General features: G+C 43.6%; 1 protein-coding gene across 8 annotated transcripts in view; it reads right to left on the bottom strand.

Annotated features, from left to right (window-relative positions):
• Positions 1-709: 709 nt before the first annotated feature.
• LOC123763130 (galactosylceramide sulfotransferase) overlaps positions 710-17,167 on the bottom strand; it is a 31,855-nt gene continuing 15,397 nt past the window's right edge. For 3 of the 8 annotated variants that reach the window (XM_069301271.1, XM_069301265.1, XM_069301267.1), the window contains exons 4-12: positions 16,764-16,778; positions 15,999-16,299; positions 15,358-15,533; positions 12,682-12,786; positions 9,299-9,425; positions 8,370-8,560; positions 6,324-6,402; positions 4,253-4,374; positions 710-3,482 (exon numbers count right to left, since the gene is read on the bottom strand). In XM_069301271.1, coding sequence (XP_069157372.1) covers positions 3,137-3,482; positions 4,253-4,374; positions 6,324-6,402; positions 8,370-8,560; positions 9,299-9,425; positions 12,682-12,786; positions 15,358-15,533; positions 15,999-16,299; positions 16,764-16,778 — 1,462 coding nt within the window. In that variant the 3' untranslated portion in view covers positions 710-3,136. The remainder of the gene's footprint in view (positions 3,483-4,252; positions 4,375-6,323; positions 6,403-8,369; positions 8,561-9,298; positions 9,426-12,681; positions 12,787-15,357; positions 15,534-15,998; positions 16,300-16,763; positions 16,779-17,167) is intronic. The other 5 variants (XM_069301285.1, XM_069301273.1, XM_069301296.1 and 2 more) reach the window with 5 other exon arrangements.

Raw genomic sequence — 17,167 nt, 5'->3', positions numbered from 1 at the left:
GTGTTCTAGGGAAAATTTTGATTAAGGACTTGCCTGAAACGCTATGCGTACGAGTGGTTTTACAAGAATGTAAGAACTCTTTTTATGTATAAAAAAAACAAAAACATACGACACTACACACTCTCACGTGTACTTTATATAAAACACTGAAATACTTTATTAATCCTGACCTCAAACACCTCCTAGAGTGCTGTAATAAAATCCATGGGTACCACACGAGAAACATATATTTGATATTCCTAGAATGTTACTCAACCAAGGTAGAAATTAAATGCAAATAATAGGTCCGAAACTGTGCAACGAAAACTCTACTTCTCTCAACGAGTTTAAAAGAGAAAGTAATAAATATTTAATTAACATGTACAGTAATCATCTCACTTATTTTTTCCTCGTCGTAAATGAAGAAAAAAATTCTTTGCTGTCATTATGAATTAAATGCTTTATATGTAGTGTTGTTAAAACTACAGATTCTGTGATAAAAGTAGAATATTCCATTCATTTGGGACCATTTCTTTCCCCTATCTCATCCCAAATGCTCATCATGACCCCTTCCAAGGGTCATATAGTCGTAATGGCTTAACGCTTTCTGCTGAAAATCCCCTTCCCATCCTGGGGATTTTTTCCTGGTGAATTTTGAACTCGTCTTATGTAGGAAATAAATATCCTTTAAAAGGACAACATCGAGCAAGGTTACAACAAACACAACATCAATCATTACCACATTTTATTAATATCAATATAATAAACTCCATTCTTAAAATAAAATCAGTTTTCTGCATTCTCTTGGGAATTAATCATTATCGACAGAATTATCCTCGTCAGCAAATCATAAAAGTTAGTAAGATGTAACCTATTGAAGAAATTCTTATGGGCTTGTTTTCTATGCTAAATAAAGCTATTTATAAAGTTGCCAAATATGTAGGGATGGCAAGTCACTTGTTTTTAGTTTGAATGTTATGGGGTTGCAACAAGGCAAGATGATACGATATTATTATTCACCCTAACTTATATACAACTTAGGCAATGATAAGGCCTTAGGTTCAGAAAAAATGAGACAAAATTAAATGAACTGAGGTACAGTATATATATATATATATATATATATATATATATATATATATATATATATATATATATATATATATATATATATATATATATATATATATAACTAGACCCTACATAGGTATGCCATAACACTGTTTTCTTGATTAATTTTTACTTATATATTTAAAAACATTTATCACAGTACAGTATAGTGTCACCTCTGGCTGGAAGAAGGGGACCCTTAGCCTCGGAGAAAAGCACACATGACGCATTAGAGGGAATTTTTAGGTCCTCTCTATACTGTTTATATGTTCTTTTGTCCTACCACCCCCTTCCTGTTGATTTTTTTAGCTTATATATATATTTTTTATTTAAAATTTCATTACACAAAAAGGGTTACAACATTGGTTATATGCAAGGTACAAGGCTACTTGTCACAGGTTGTCGACTTCCTCCAGCTCCTCAGATCGCGGGCAGGAACCATGGGATACAATGTGCATTTCCTTTCAGGATTGCCACACTAAGGCGCTGAAAGAGGAAACTGGCGGCTCTAGGGTCTTTAGTTATTTAAATTAGCTTAGAACCCAGCTCCATAAAAAAAACTAGCAGCACTTTTACCCCAGGCACCAAGTGTCTCTGAGGCAATGGGGACAAAATTGTAGTGGTGCTCAAGATCTCTGTATTTACGAGACTTAGCTGATTCCCGGTGATTGGCAGCACCACCTGGCTGTGCAACACTGAAGTCAACATAGGTGTTGGATAAATCTGAAACACAAGTGCAATCCCACACCAACTGTCTAACATTCTTCCAGGTGTTCTCCCTGATCTCGTCTGGGCGACCGACAGGCTCGTCAGAGTTGCAGGCCATTAGGTAACGAGGTTCTCTCTATGCTGGACAACCGGCTGTGGTAAGGTTCCTCTTAATAATGTCATTAACCTCGCTGTGTCTTGCATGCCAACCTCCTGTGCTTTGGCAGAGAAGGCCATGCCGGCCGTAACTGTCGGCCACTGCGTCGCCGCAAACACACCTGTATTCGGTGTAGATTGGGGCAGCGAGGCGGAGAGTCTGCGGTGTGAGATGCATGCCGGTTGCTGACATTGGGGTTGCTAATAGGAAATCACCTGCATGGGGAGCAGCTACAGCTATAAGTCGGGCAGAGTCAGTGGTGTTGTTGCAGCTCTTAGGCATGTTGCAGCTGCTTGGTCTACAATGGGGCGATCCCAACTGGATTGCTTGCGAGCTTCAGAAGGTGGTGATTGGAGTGCTGGTCCTGCAAGAGAGACCCATTTGATGGTGGAGGTCTATAAAACTGGGATCTTGCACCCTGCCTGTTGACCTAGGTAATCAGGTAGGATTTCCTTCACCAGGTTGTCAGACGCCACTGAAGAGGACAGGAACGCAGGTACAACAATTTGTGTTGCTGTGCGCACGCCAAGGCCCCCGAAGTCTGACAGGAAGGGAGGCCTGTTTCCACTGTGAGTCGCTGAGAGAAAGGTTGAGGGCTTTTTCTAACATTGATTTCAGCAGGCTGTCGTACTCTCCTAATTTAATGTTATTTAAAGATGGTGAACATCTAAGAAAGTAGATCAGCCTGGGGAGGGACAAGCATCTGGTGATGAGGTAAAGTGAGGGAAATTTCTTGGTAGAAAACTCAGAGGTGGCTGGGTAGTGGTGATGGTTACAGAAATGAAGACTATTTAGTGATGACATGGTTACAGTGATGAAGATAGTGTGTGGTGAAGATATATAGCCATTGTCACCCCGACCTATGCCGTGTATCGTCCCTGTACCCAACCACTTGGACTGGACGGTAAGAGCGACGATCTAGCTTCATGCAGGTCGGCGTTCAATTCCCAACCGTCCAAGTGGTTGAGTACCATTCCATTCCCCCGTTCCATCCCAAATCCTTATCTCTTCCCAGTACTATATAATGGTAATGGCTTGGGTAGTTCTCCTGGTAGTTCCCTTCCCTTCCGTGTTTAGTTACGATAACGTACCGTCCCTGTACGTACGTGTTCTGTGTTTATACAAGACAGATAAATACATACACCAAAATAGTTAACAATTATAAATAAAACACAGCAGTGGCTATGCAGCAGTCTGCGACTCCGGGTGCGGTGCCTGTCCTCTCGTCCCGTTCTTGGCGGGAAGAGTGCTGTGGTGGTCGGCGTCCCTGCCGCTGGAGCCGCTTCTCGCCTTGACGTGGTACCTCATCCCGGGGATCAAAGACGCCCTTCTCGTCGCCTTCTGCCTCTTCTTCTTCTTCTTCTTGTCGTAGGAGGACCAAGTGAGGTTCCACGGGTTGTTGACGTTATGGTGATATCGGCTGTACTGTTTCCAGCGAAGCTTCTGAGTGTACTCCGTGCTGGGACGGATCAGGTCGTAGCAGTATCTCCGCATGCTGCCAGTCGGAGTGGCAGGGTTAGAAGTAGCCCTTGAGGGTAAAGTTAGGATTCGGGGGGTAAAGCTAGACTTGAAGTTAAACTAGGACTTGAGCTTAAAGCTAGGATGTGAGGTTTGAGCTAAAGGCTTAAGGTTAAAGTGAGAGTAATAAATAGAAGGCAATATCCTCAACGATAATAAATAAATCATTGTTGATTAACTTTTTACATTACGATGAAGTCAAAGTGACTTTAATAAACGTCTGCAAACGTAATTACTTTTTGAATTCATTATTTACGTGGAGACCCGCCATGCTTCAGTACTTACGTGGAGGATCCCCTGGTACTTATCCTGGAGAACCCATATTACTTAACTGGAGGGCCTCTTGGTACATACCTGGTGGGCCTCTAGGTACATACCTCGTGGGCCTCTTGGTACATACCTGGTGGGCCTCTAGGTACATACCTCGTGGGCCTCTTGATACATACCTGGAGGGCCTCTTGGTACATACCTGGTGGGCCTCTAGGTACATACCTCGTGGGCCTCTTGGTACATACCTGGAGGGCCTCTTGGTACATACCTGGAGGACCTCTTGGTACATACCTGGAGGGCCTCTTGGTACATACCTGGTGGGCCTCTTGGTACATACCTGGAGGGCCTCTTGGTACATACCTGGAGGGCCTCTTGGTACATACCTGGAGGGCCTCTTGGTACTTATTAACCGTCTGTACTTACCTAAAATACCCCAATGTGTTTGTATTCATCTGGGGGGAACCTCCCAGGTGCCTGTGTGCACTTGACTCCCAGTACGTGGACACTTACGTGGAGGAGCCGTTGTTGTGCACCTTGTACTGCACCACCAGGTAGCGCTCCTTGTCCCCGAAGGCGTGACGTTTGTTGAAGGTGTGGGTGCTGCTCTCCTCCAAGCCGCACTCTCTCCACACCTTGTGGATGGGATCAACACTTCATGTTTTAGGTAATTACGTCTTTTTTCTGTATGTAATCATTAAATTCAATTAGCTGTATAAGTGATTTTGGCGCTCACTTTGATCTATCAACCTTTGCTTAAGATCTATCAACCTCTGGAGAGTTATTAAATTATTGTGGTTTATTTTATTCAGGTTTTTATTGTTTCTTACTTGAAGTTATTTTTTTTTTATAAATTGTAAACATTTTAGGTCATATTTTTTTACCAATATGTGATGTGTGTTTTCCAGTTATGGTTATGTTAGTAGCCCCCTCCCTTTGGCCCCTCTTTCAGTTCAGACAGTTCTCTCTGCTCTATTGTGAACACTTCTTGACTCGTCTGATCTTCTTGTACACTTTCTTGACAGTTTGTGTGACCGTCTCCACCTATACTCAGTTCGTTTCTTTTTAGTTGTGTTCACCTAGTTGTGCTTGCGCGGGTTGAGCTCTGCTTTTTCGGCCCGTCTCTTAACTCTCAATCAATCAACTGTTTCTAACTACTAACTAATCCCCCCCCCCCCCCCCCACACACACACACACACACACTTGAGAGGCAGGCAGGAGTAAGCGGAAAGGCCCTAGTATGGGTGAAGAACTACCTAACAGGAAGGAGCCAGAGGGTAATGGTAAGGGGCGAAAAGTCGGACTGGCGAACAGTAACAAGTGGAGTACCTCAAGGATCGGTGCTGGGACCAATCCTCTTTCTAATTTACGTAAATGATATGTTTACAGGAGTGGAATCATACATGTCAATGTTTGCAGATGACGCAAAATTAATGAGAAGAGTTGTGACAGACGAGGATTGTAGGATCCTCCAAGAGGACTTAAACAAGCTGCAGAGATGGTCAGGGAAATGGCTACTGGAGTTTAACACCAGTAAATGTAAAGTTATGGAAATGGGATCAGGTGACAGGAGACCAAAGGGACAGTACACAATGAAGGGGAACAGCCTACCTGTAACGATTCGAGAAAGAGACCTGGGAGTGGATGTGACACCTAATCTAACTCCTGAGGCACATATAAATAGGATAACGACAGCAGCGTACTCTACACTGGCGAAAATTAGAACTTCATTCAGAAACCTAAATGAGGAAGCTTTTAGGGCGCTTTACACTGCCTACGTGAGACCCGTTTTAGAGTATGCCGCGCCATCATGGAGCCCCCACCTGAAGAAACACATAAAGAAACTGGAGAAGGTTCAGAGGTTTGCGACGAGGCTTGTCCCAGAGTTACGAGGGATGGGATATGAAGAGCGGCTGAAGGAACTGAACCTTACGACACTAGAGAAAAGAAGGGAGAGAGGAGATATGATAGGGACATATAAAATACTCAGGGGAATTGACAAAGTGGAAATAGATGAAATGTTCACACGTAATAATAACAGAACGAGGGGACATGGGTGGAAACTGGAAACTCAGATGAGTCACAGAGATGTTAGGAAGTTTTCTTTTAGCGTGAGAGTAGTAGAAAAATGGAATGCACTTGGGGAACAGGTTGTGGAAGCAAATACTATTCATACTTTTAAAACTAGGTATGATAGGGAAATGGGACAGGAGTCATTGCTGTAAACAACCGATAGCTAGAAAGGCGGGATCCAAGAGTCAATGCTCGATCCTGCAAGCACATATAGGTGAGTACATATAGGTGAGTACACACAGGAAGCAGCCCGTAACAGTTGTCTAACTTCCAGGTACGTATTTACTGCTGGGTAACAGGGGCATTAGGGTGAAAGACACTCTGCCCATTTGTCTCTATCTAGTCCGGGAATCGAACCCGGGCCACAGGATTACGAGCCCCACGCGCTGTCCACTCAGCTACCAGACCCCGTTGGTAGTGTGTGTGTGTGTGTGTGTACATGCTGATTTAACAAGAGCTAGTAATACTACACAAATGTCAACAAGGTTGTTAGCTGAGTGGTGGTGCTCACCTTGTCCCTCAGTTCCCTGAGACTTGCCACCTCTTCCTCCATACGCCCGCGGCCGAAGGCCTCTACGTGTCTGTCAAACCTGATGAAAGAAAAAAAAATGTAGCCTGTACATATATCAGTAAATACGGTAATAGGGCCAGAATGTGTATTAGTGAGGATCGTAGTGTTTTGTACTGTTACGTTTTGATGCATAGCACTGTGCTGCTTCTATAGTCTGACTAGTAGGCATCCATCAGACATAGGAGACTATGGAGTTGTCGGTCTGGTTGTCGGTCTGGAGTAGCCTCTCCAGGGCACAAAGCCAGGGTAGGTTAATATGGAGGAGAAGCTGTCACCCAAGCAGCAGATCCCCCTTCTCCCTCTCCACGGCGCCAAAAATCTCCAATGGAAAGGCAAACGCCAATACGATTGGTTCCAGCGCCATCGCGGGAACTGTCAGAACGAGGTTGAAGGCAACAACGAACTGTCCTAGGGGTTTGTAGTCTATATAAGGCGTTACATATTGTAGGTTAGTTTTTTTAAGTAGATCAGGAGGTAGCTAGTTTCACTCAGTACCCACCCCTATCACGCAAGGTGGGTTGTCATACAGTGGATGTGAGTAGTCTGCTAGCCAACACAAGCAAACTTCTTGTAGATAATGAGGGCATCTTCTAATAGCCGCGAGTGAATGAATTAGCTATTATTGGCTATTAGCTATTATGAATTAGCTATCCTGGTATATATATTATACCATTTGGTTTAAGATTATTGATATTGATATTATTATTAAACATGGTATTGGTTTAAACATGATATTGACATTATTGATATTATTATTGATAAGATTAGCTATTATTGGCTATTAGCTATTATGAATTAGCTATCCTGGTATGTATTATACCATTTGGTCTAAGATTATTAGACCAAATGGATAACAGGACATTCTTTCATATAATGTTTCAGAGTTTACCGCAGTTATTTTTCCCAGAGTTTACAACTGGCGTGGTTAGTAAGTAACGATGTCCGAAACTAAGTCTGACAAATATCAGTGTCCGATGGACACCTTGTGCTGTCCGATGGACACCTTGTGCTGTCCGATGGACACCTTGTGCTGTCCGATGGACGCCTTGTGCTGTCCGATGGACACCTTGTGCTGTCCGATGGACGCCTTGTGCTGTCCGTTTATGTACAGTTCTTCATTCTAAACGGACCATACGTCTAAATAAAACTGTGCTTTCTGCCATTTAAGCTTTATTTTAGCTCCTCTGTTTATGTAATGCTGGGTACTACTTATACCCCATTAAATTCTAACACTAAATCTCTTGCTCTGTGCACCAATTATAGTATTTATCATCGATGCAATGATAATTTTACGTTCTACTATGCAAGTTGTGTTTTTAAGTGTTTAAAGAACTGACTTCTGAGTCACAGAAAATTATGAATTTTCCTGTGACTTTCCATGTATCCACCCCATCTCGTGGGTGGGGCGCAGCGCAGAGTTCTGCTCGGGTGCCTCCTTCAGCTCCTGCAGATGTCTGACATCGGGATTAATATTAGAAATATCGGAAATCTGATTCATGAGCTTTATTTTATACCCGAATTGATTTTTGAATTACCACCAACAGTGAAAAGAAATGTACGTGAAAGAAAAGAAATGAAAAGGTTTCAGAGGTCAGTAACACCACTAGCTTGAATACTTTTACAGGCTGCTGTAACCATGGTTGACGAAGAAAATAAATTGGGGTGCCATAGTAATGTTATTGTAATAGTAGTAATGGGAGTAGCAGAAGCACAGCCACAATAGAAACAGCAGAAGTAGCAGAAGCAGTCACAATAGAAACAGCAGAAGTAGCAGAAGCAGTCACAATAGAAACAGCAGAAGCAGTCACAATAGAAACAGCAGAAGTAGCAGAAGCAGTCACAATAGAAACAGCAGAAGTAGCAGAAGCAGTCACAATAGAAACAGCAGAAGTAGCAGAAGCAGTCACAATAGAAACAGCAGAAGCGCAGCCACAGAATAAGCCAGCAGTTGAAGTAGCAGCGCCGACACCACTGCAAGTTACCCACCTTTCCTTAAAGAACGCGTACAGCTTGACGTCGGCGGCGTTGAAGTGCTCAAGGGTGTTGACAGAGTGCTCGCTGAGGTAGCTTCGATAGCGGTCCTTCCGCACGTTGCGAGCCATGGCCACCACGTCCTCGTCCCTCCAGCACATGAGGTGCTTCAGCAGCACCAGGGACTCGTCCATGCGCTCCGCTACCTGCCGGAGAGCATAGGGCGGCTGCTGAGGCAAGCGCGGATGGACACGGGCACGGACGGATATATTCGTATATGCGGCGATAATTATGTTATCATACCATTATTTGCGCTAGGTCTATCTATCTCTCTCTGCCTGTCTCTGTCTGTCTGTCTGTCTGTCTCTGTCTGTCTCTGTCTGTCTCTGTCTGTCTCTGTCTCTCTCTCTCTCTCTCTCTCTCTCTCTCTCTCTCTCTCTCTCTCTCTCTCTCTCTCTCTCTCTCTCTCTCTCTCTCTCTCTCTCTCTCTCTCTCTCTCTCTCTCTCTCTCTCTCTCTCTCTCTCTCTCTCTCTCTCTCTCTCTCTCTCTCTCTCTCTCTCTCTCTCTCTCTCTCTCTCTGTTTCTCTCTCTCTCTCTCTCTCTCTCTCTCTCTCTCTCTCTCTCTCTCTCTCTCTCTCTCTCTCTCTCTCTCTCTCTCTCTCTCTCTCTCTCTCTCTCTCTCTCTCTCTGTCTCTCTCTCTCTCTCTCTCTCTCTCTCTCTCTCTCTCTCTCTCTCTCTCTCTCTCTCTCTCTCTCTCTCTCTCTCTCTCTCTCTCTCTCTCTCTCTCTCATATAGATAGCTTCAATATTGGCTAAAAAGTAATCATTCTATTTTCCCCTGTACTCCCTCTGTTCAGTGTTCTTATTAGAACTTCAGTGTTCACATTTGTTTCTCCCTTCTATTTATCCAATGTTCTCCTACCATTGATCCGGTGTCCCTCACCATAACAAGATGGAAGGTCTGGTCGAGGATCCTGAAGGCTTCCTTAAGAAGTGACTCCTGGCGCATGTCCAGTTCGTCGAGGCCCAGGTCCCAGGTCATCTGATTCTTGCCCAGCCTTCCTTTGTACCTGTGGCGCGGGCCGGCGTCCAGCAGCCGTGAGAAGGACAGAGAGGTGTGTGTTAGTGACTGATTTGTTGGGGGAGGATCACTGGCGCAAAGACTGTTGACTGGAGATGCTAGAATTGTTTTTTAATGATGTTATTTATGTGTAAATTTGTATTTTTCGTTGGTTACTCTGTTTTGGAGGCTATAACTACAGGTTGTGTAGCATTGCGAGTCTGCTTGAAATGCATTGGGAAAAGAACAAATCCACAAGGGCCGTGACGAGGATTCGAACCTACGTCCGAAAGCATCGCAGACGCTGCCTTAATCGACTGAGCTGCATGGTCAAATTATAACCATGATTTTATAAAAAAAAATTATTTAGAAAATTTATAAAATATACTATTTGATCTTGGTTTAAAATCTCAAACCATTCTTTTAATAATCAAAATAGTTTAACAAAACCTCTTGAACCTATTACGTGAATGCTATTTCATGAGTTGATTAGTATTGATCTGTTGACGTTGAGCGCGTAATGTATACACTCGATTGATCGTATCTTCATTCTATTTCAGGATCAACTTTAACCTTATGTGAAAGGATTATTGTTTTAAGGGAAGATTGGGAAAACTGTTAACATATGTTGTACAAATAATACCACGCTCACTATATTTACAGAGCAGCTGTGCATGACACCATGCAGACTCAGACTAGCATACCGGTTGTTGGGGGTGCGGTCACAGACTAGTATATATGTGTTTAGACATATAGGTCTCACGAACGTACCTACATGGAGAAAATCAGTTGAGGAAAAACTTGAACCAGGGGTTCTAGAGAATACCAGATGCTTGCCTTAACCAACTTGGCTATGAAAGGACAAAAGCTATTCAACCCGGTACTTTACCGGGTTGAATACTCCTCTCGCTGAGGATCAAAGCAGTGTGCCCACGGCTAACAAACCCACGTCTCAAACCGATGGCCATTTGGGAATTTGGACCATGAGCAGAAGCATTCCTTACCTTGAGGTGCTTCTGGAGATTAATGTCTTCGCGACCCGGTCTCTGGCCAGGCCTCCTCCTGGACCAAATCACCAAGGTCTGATCAACCAGGCTGTTGTATGCCGCTGCTCACAGTCCGTTGTTTAACTAGTTCAGATGAAATAATTCATGTTGCCACATTGCTCTTCACTCGTATGTCAGTTTTATGTCGTGGTCTTAGAATTCAGTTCATGCTACACGATTTTTTCCTTTTTTTCTAACGAAATTGTCGGAATGTAGCTCCTGGCCTACTTCTCTGGTGGCATTACTTCTGCTTCCTTCTACTGATGACTTCCTGTCGCCGTCGATTCCTTCATGCAGCTGTGACTGATCGCTCTAGCAAGCGTACTCAAGATTGATTGGTAACCGGAGACCCTGATCACCTATCTGACTGGCGAATCAGGTCGTGGTGAGCCTCGGACACTGTCCCTTCCTTTCGTTTACTGACGCTGCACCGATCTCTCCAGAATCGCAACCTTACGTGTGGCCCCATTGGCAATATAGGATACGGAGTAAAGAACTGACGCGATTGGACCAGGCCAACGGCAGCTGAGCTCTGATCAACCTCAGAGAGCCTCGCGACTCCCATTGGAAGCCTCCAGGAAACAAGACTGTCCTCTCTCTGATTGACTGACCAATCAGAGATTGACTATCTCTGATATTTTGACCACATATCACATGTCGTCCCATTGGCTATGAGAATCGTGTGTCATGACAGGGGAAGCTTCCGTAATGCCCTTGGAAATTACATCTTTTTTAGCTACCAGAATAACACATTTTAATTTAGAAGATATGACAACATGATTTCTGGCACATTAAATCTTAGCCTATACAAAAAAAAGGTCCTACAATGTTTATATAAAGGAATTGGACGTTTTGTTACTCGGCAGATCGGAAATGAGCACAGAAGGATCCAGTTGTCCAGTGAAAGTTGTACACTTGTACAACTTTCCTCCGCACTAACATTGACGTTCTCACTCTTCCTATAGTCTTCTGTTTCCTGCTTGTCAGGCGCTCTCTTACCCAGTAAAGAACCTTCCCAGTTATTTAGATCTGCATCTCCATATACAGATGATGAGTCACAATAACGAAGAATGTTGACCAATCCCCACACTAGAAAATGAAAAGTCGACGACGTTTCGGTCCGTCCTGGACCATTATCAAGTCGATAGTCATGATTATGGTCCAGGGTGGACCGAAACGTCGTCGTCTTTTCATCTTCAAGTGTGTGGTTTGATCAACATTTGCATCTCCATTTTGCGTGTCAGTTTGTTTTATTGGGGACCGTGCCAAAGGTTTTTTGTAGATTCAGTCCACATTAACTCCCTATTTCCTGCTTCACCAGGCATGGGCTTATTCTTTTGAAACCTGTGCTGCCTCTCAGTAATGAAGTTTGTCCTAGTTAGCTGTTCCATGACCCACTTTACAATTATTGTGTCCAGTACTTTGTAGGAGATGCTGCTCACCGACACTAGTCTATAATGTAAAACCAAATTGTTTTTTGTCTTGAATGTTGGAACCCCGTTTTCAGTTAACTTGACGTTCGGAGGCTCTCTGTTTATCAGTGTCGCATTTCTTATATATCTGTAAGTTAGCCTGGGTTGTACTTTAGCCTTTGAAGCTATATATCAATCTCGAACTGCTTCTCTGCTTCTCTTCCGACTCTAGTATATTCCCTTGAGATCCCACTTAGTGTCTCCAGGTTCGCCCCAGTACTCTCCTGCCACTACTTTTCCTATCCATTTTCTCTTCTGCAATTTGCTTCCTTATTGCTATCCATTAGCCATTATCACTTAATAATTTATTATATATATATATCACCTTATAGGTCAAGTTCAAAGGCTTTTTGGTTTGTAAAACCAGTAGTTCATAGTTCGGATCTAGTTTACTATTTATGAACAGATTTAATGAGTAAATAGTGATAAGCAGAAGGCTTATATTGAATTAGTTGTGCACATAAATAGCTCATAATATTATACCAGGAGTAATTTACATTTCGTATATTTCATACAATATAGTAAGAACTTTATTAAGTAAAGAGTACATTCATCTTCATCATTATCTCATATATACATATAAATATTCATGCATTGTGAGTGTGATACTAAGCAACACCAGTGTGTGGGCAGATATTCCAGTGATTACTTATTGTATTAAGTAGTAAAATGAATAAAATAGGTGGGCACCGCCTTGCTGTGTGAATAACACAATGCTCACTCAAGATTTTCCTTCTGAGGTAGCTACCTTGACACGGTGAGGGGGTTTGAGATGATCGACGGTTGCACGCAGGTCGTATTAGCGAGTGCCTCGAGTGAGCACCTGCCAGGATCTTCCGAACTAAACTGACTGCTGGGGGGGAGAAGTGAGATTCAAGTGTTACCAACACAGTGACTGTAGATGTCCGTACATGTTGCTGGCTCCACCCCACCCATAGGGGGAGTTGCCTTTGACGGCGCTGGTCGGTGTCGGATGGTTGCGTGTCCAGTTTGGGACGTGTAGGGGGATGGGGTGGTGGTAAGTCGGGGACGTTTGCACCAGCCTGGGCAAACTTTCACACAGCAGAGGACTTGGGTCATTTACAAATGGGAAGCACCTCTTGGTCTCGGGGTATCCCGCCTTGTGTTGGCTCTCGGTCGTCCCTTGGTTGTCAACGTTAGGGAGGGGGAAGTCCGACAGGTCTGGGACCAAATTAATGTAACATCTTCCATCGGGATAGGTCTCTTACCCCATGCTCATGGAGGGTAAGAGACCTTCCTGGGACCTTGCAACTCGCATTGACGTCAGATTAGGAGCAGCACACTTGCCACACACACACAAATGTCTCATACCAAAACAAATCTTAAATAAAATAAACATTCTAGAAAGATAAACTTCGAGCGAAATACATAGAAAAAAAATCTATTATTATTTTATAAAATAAAAGCACATATTGTTTGTAACTATATGATCATCAAGAAGAGAAACAGACAAAATAACAACGAATAAAACTAATAAAGAGGAATACGATACTATAGGAAGGAACAAATATTGAAATATGAGGTTTACAATGAATAATGAACTACAGGTTCATTGTACAAGTATGATAAACTAGTAGAGTGGCCACGGAATTAAACCAAAACATTAGACATGTAAAGCCAAAGTCAATATCATAAATAAGGCCATACAAGCAAGGGTGATCTTACAGAGATTCTACACGCACAAGCAGAGATCTTACACTCACAAGCAGAGATCTTACACTCACAAGCAGAGATCTTACACTCACAAGCAGAGATCTTACACTCACAAGCAGAGATCTTACACTCACAAGCAGAGATCTTACACTCACAAGCAGAGATCTTACACTCACAAGCAGAGATCTTACACTCACAAGCAGAGATCTTACACTCACAAGCAGAGATCTTACACTCACAAGCAGAGATCTTACACTCACAAGCAGAGATCTTACACTCACAAGCAGAGATCTTACACTCACAAGCAGAGATCTTACATGCACAGGCAGAGATCTTACACTCACAAGCAGAGATCTTACACGCACAAGCAGAGATCTTACACTCACAAGCAGAGATCTTACACTCACAAGCAGAGATCTTACATGCACAAGCAGAGATCTTACACTCACAAGCAGAGATCTTACACTCACAAGCAGAGATCTTACATGCACAGGCAGAGATCTTACATGCACAAGCAGAGATCTTACACTCACAAGCAGAGATCTTACACTCACAAGCAGAGATCTTACACTCACAAGCAGAGATCTTACATGCACAGGCAGAGATCTTACACTCACAAGCAGAGATCTTACACTCACAAGCAGAGATCTTACATGCACAAGCAGAGATCTTACACTCACAAGCAGAGATCTTACACTCACAAGCAGAGATCTTACACTCACAAGCAGAAATCTTACACTCACAAGCAGAGATCTTACACTCACAAGCAGAGATCTTAAATGCACAGGCAGAGATCTTAGAGAGAGAATAACATCAAGGTAGCATACAAGTCAATACCCGCAACAAAGACCAAAGATCTTTCTTTGAAACTGAGACATTCAGTTTCAGTCAGGACAATGGGGGAGGGTGGGGAAGCTGCTCGCTTGGAGCAGGTTGCCGGCACTCACCGCAGAGATTAATTTTGAGATATACAAGAGAGTTGTTACATTCTTGTAACAACAACAATAATGTTGTTGTTAACAACAATAATGTCTTGTAACAACAATAATGTCAACTTTGCTCTTACAATAGACTTGATAGCTACATGGAGGGAAGGGGTGGGGGAGTGGAATGAGGGTGGGGGGGGGGGATGAATCAAGATGGCCACTGCCCAAAATAGGTCAATAGGCCCGCTTAGGTGACTCCTAATTCATATGTTCTCATCTTGTATATAATCTGTGTGAACAACAGCATTGTCACCCAGTGTTGCTGAACAACAATTTGAATAACACTATGTTAATAATAATAATAATAATATATTATACGTGCTTAATATTTTTAAGAAAAGCTGCGCAAATAGCCATTTTGCTCTGTGAATCTCATCCAAATGTGTATCTATATTTGATAACTTATCGTCGATATATTAAGTATATTTTTTCTTGACATCCTCATTTTTATCCGTCTATGTGCGTCTGTCGTGACGTTACCTCCTGCGGGAAAAGGGAAGGGGGAGAGGAGAGAGCGCCAAGCCATTACGACTGTATAGCACTTGGAAGGGGTCAGGATTAGGATTTGGGATGGGCCGGGGGAAAGGAATGGTGTCCAACCACTTGCACGGTCGGGAATTGGACGCCGACCTGCATTGAAGCGAGACCGTCGCTCTACCGTCCAGCCCAAGTGGTTGGACCCTCCTAGGGGGGGAATCCTTAGTTTTTACAACTATAGGCAACGCTAACTAGCTCGCTGTATCACGTGTTAGTTGTTGTCTCACCTGTTGTTAGCGTTCTTGAACTTTGACCTTCCTCCAGAGTTGCCCTCGAGCTTCCAGATGAGGTGGTCGAAGGTGGCGCCGTAGAACTTGTGGAGGTGATAGTAGTGGAACATGGACTCGAACACCGCTGACGGCTCCCTGACGATGGTCACCCACACGGAGTCCTCGTATGTCAGCTGAGGAAGCAACATTATCAAGTCATGGTCAGACGATGAGTCACAATAACGTGGCTGAAGTATGTTGACCAGACCACACACACGCTCTAGAAGATGAAGGGACGACGACGTTTCGGTCCGTCCTGGACCATTCTCAAGTCGATTGTGAGACGTTCGACAATCGACTTGAGAATGGTCCAGGACGGACCGAAACGTCGTCGTCCCTTCACCTTCTAGTGTGTGATCTGGTCAACAAGTCATGGTCACATCCACACACGTGTCCTGTATGCGTCAGCTGGAAGAGGAACGTCAGGGGGTTGTTTCAGACTAATATTCCATGTTTAGGAGATGGATAAATGAAGATTGAAGAAAATTAAGCTTTTCTGAACCCTTACCACACCCCAAAAGGCAGAAAAGGGGCATAAGTGAAAGACAATACTGCCGCTATAGAAGCAAGATAATTGTCTTACACAGCTGCGGACGCACCTGCTGTATGGCTCTGACATGGAGTCTGGTGTGGTGGACGAGGAAGTGATACCTGCCCGAGGGTGGGGCGAAGGGCGAGTCCCTGAGTTCCTTCACTCTGAGGCTGTGACCCTCGGCCACCGCGTCCAGGTACACACTAGAGTAGGGCAGCGCCACTGACAGGTTGTGAGCGTCCGCGTAGCGCATCAGTACGTTCTGTATGGTGGAGGAGCCGCACTTGTGGGTCTTGAGGAACACCAGATGGCGTCGAGGGCGGCAGGTGGGGCCCGCCCTCTGCGCTGACCACGCCCGAGGCTCCTCACTGGAGACGGAGAAGTTCAAGAATGTTTATTGAGACAAGAAAGAATTACATCTCAAAGGAATAGAGTAGCTTAGGCTACTTCTACCCCTCCGGGACGGAGAAGCTCCACGTTAAGGGCTAGAAGGTTATAAAGAATTATATTGACTATGATCTCTGTTGCGGTAATTACGACGTTTTGTACCTAGATAATTTGTTATTATTGTGACGAAGTTCGCTGTGCCGAGGTGTTGAGCTGAACAAAGGGATCCCGATGGGTCAAAAGTCATGTCTTTTTTTATCAAAATTATGTTAAATGGGTATACCTAATTGACACCTTTTCTTCTGTGCATTACCATCTTTGAATTGTGCCTGTCACTGATATTTCTGAATTGTGCTTGGAATTGAATTTTCAGATTTGTTTCACTCTGAATTAATCTTTTCAATGATGCTTTTGACCAAATCTTTGAATCTGGCTTGATACTTACACGCCTTTGATGTTCCTGCGAGGAAGACAAAGGGAATACATTAATCTACATTTCTGGCTATTGATAAGATATTATTTCATTAACGCTAAAAAAACTTGTTTTCCCAGGAAGCTACAGTACATGAACACAGTAATTAGAAACATTGGTAGTGAATAGGACATAAATCTGATCTTGCAGCATGCCTGAGCATAAGATATACCTGTGAATAAAGCATTCTTTACCGTGGAGCAATACCTGAATTCGGAATATACCCAGACACACAGAATGCACTCGGACACGGGAAGTATCCAGAGACACACAACACATGACACAACATACATGAATCAAACGAAAAACAGAACGTGACAAAATAAGGAATGTATCAAACTATGGAACGTTCCTCGCTAGGGAATACAACCAACATT

Source organism: Procambarus clarkii, chromosome 5 (genome assembly GCF_040958095.1).
Source record: "Procambarus clarkii isolate CNS0578487 chromosome 5, FALCON_Pclarkii_2.0, whole genome shotgun sequence".
Taxonomy (NCBI): Eukaryota; Metazoa; Arthropoda; class Malacostraca; order Decapoda; family Cambaridae; genus Procambarus; species Procambarus clarkii.
The sequence above is the reverse complement of the archived record's forward strand: the minus strand, read 5'-3'. Positions and strand labels throughout refer to the sequence as shown.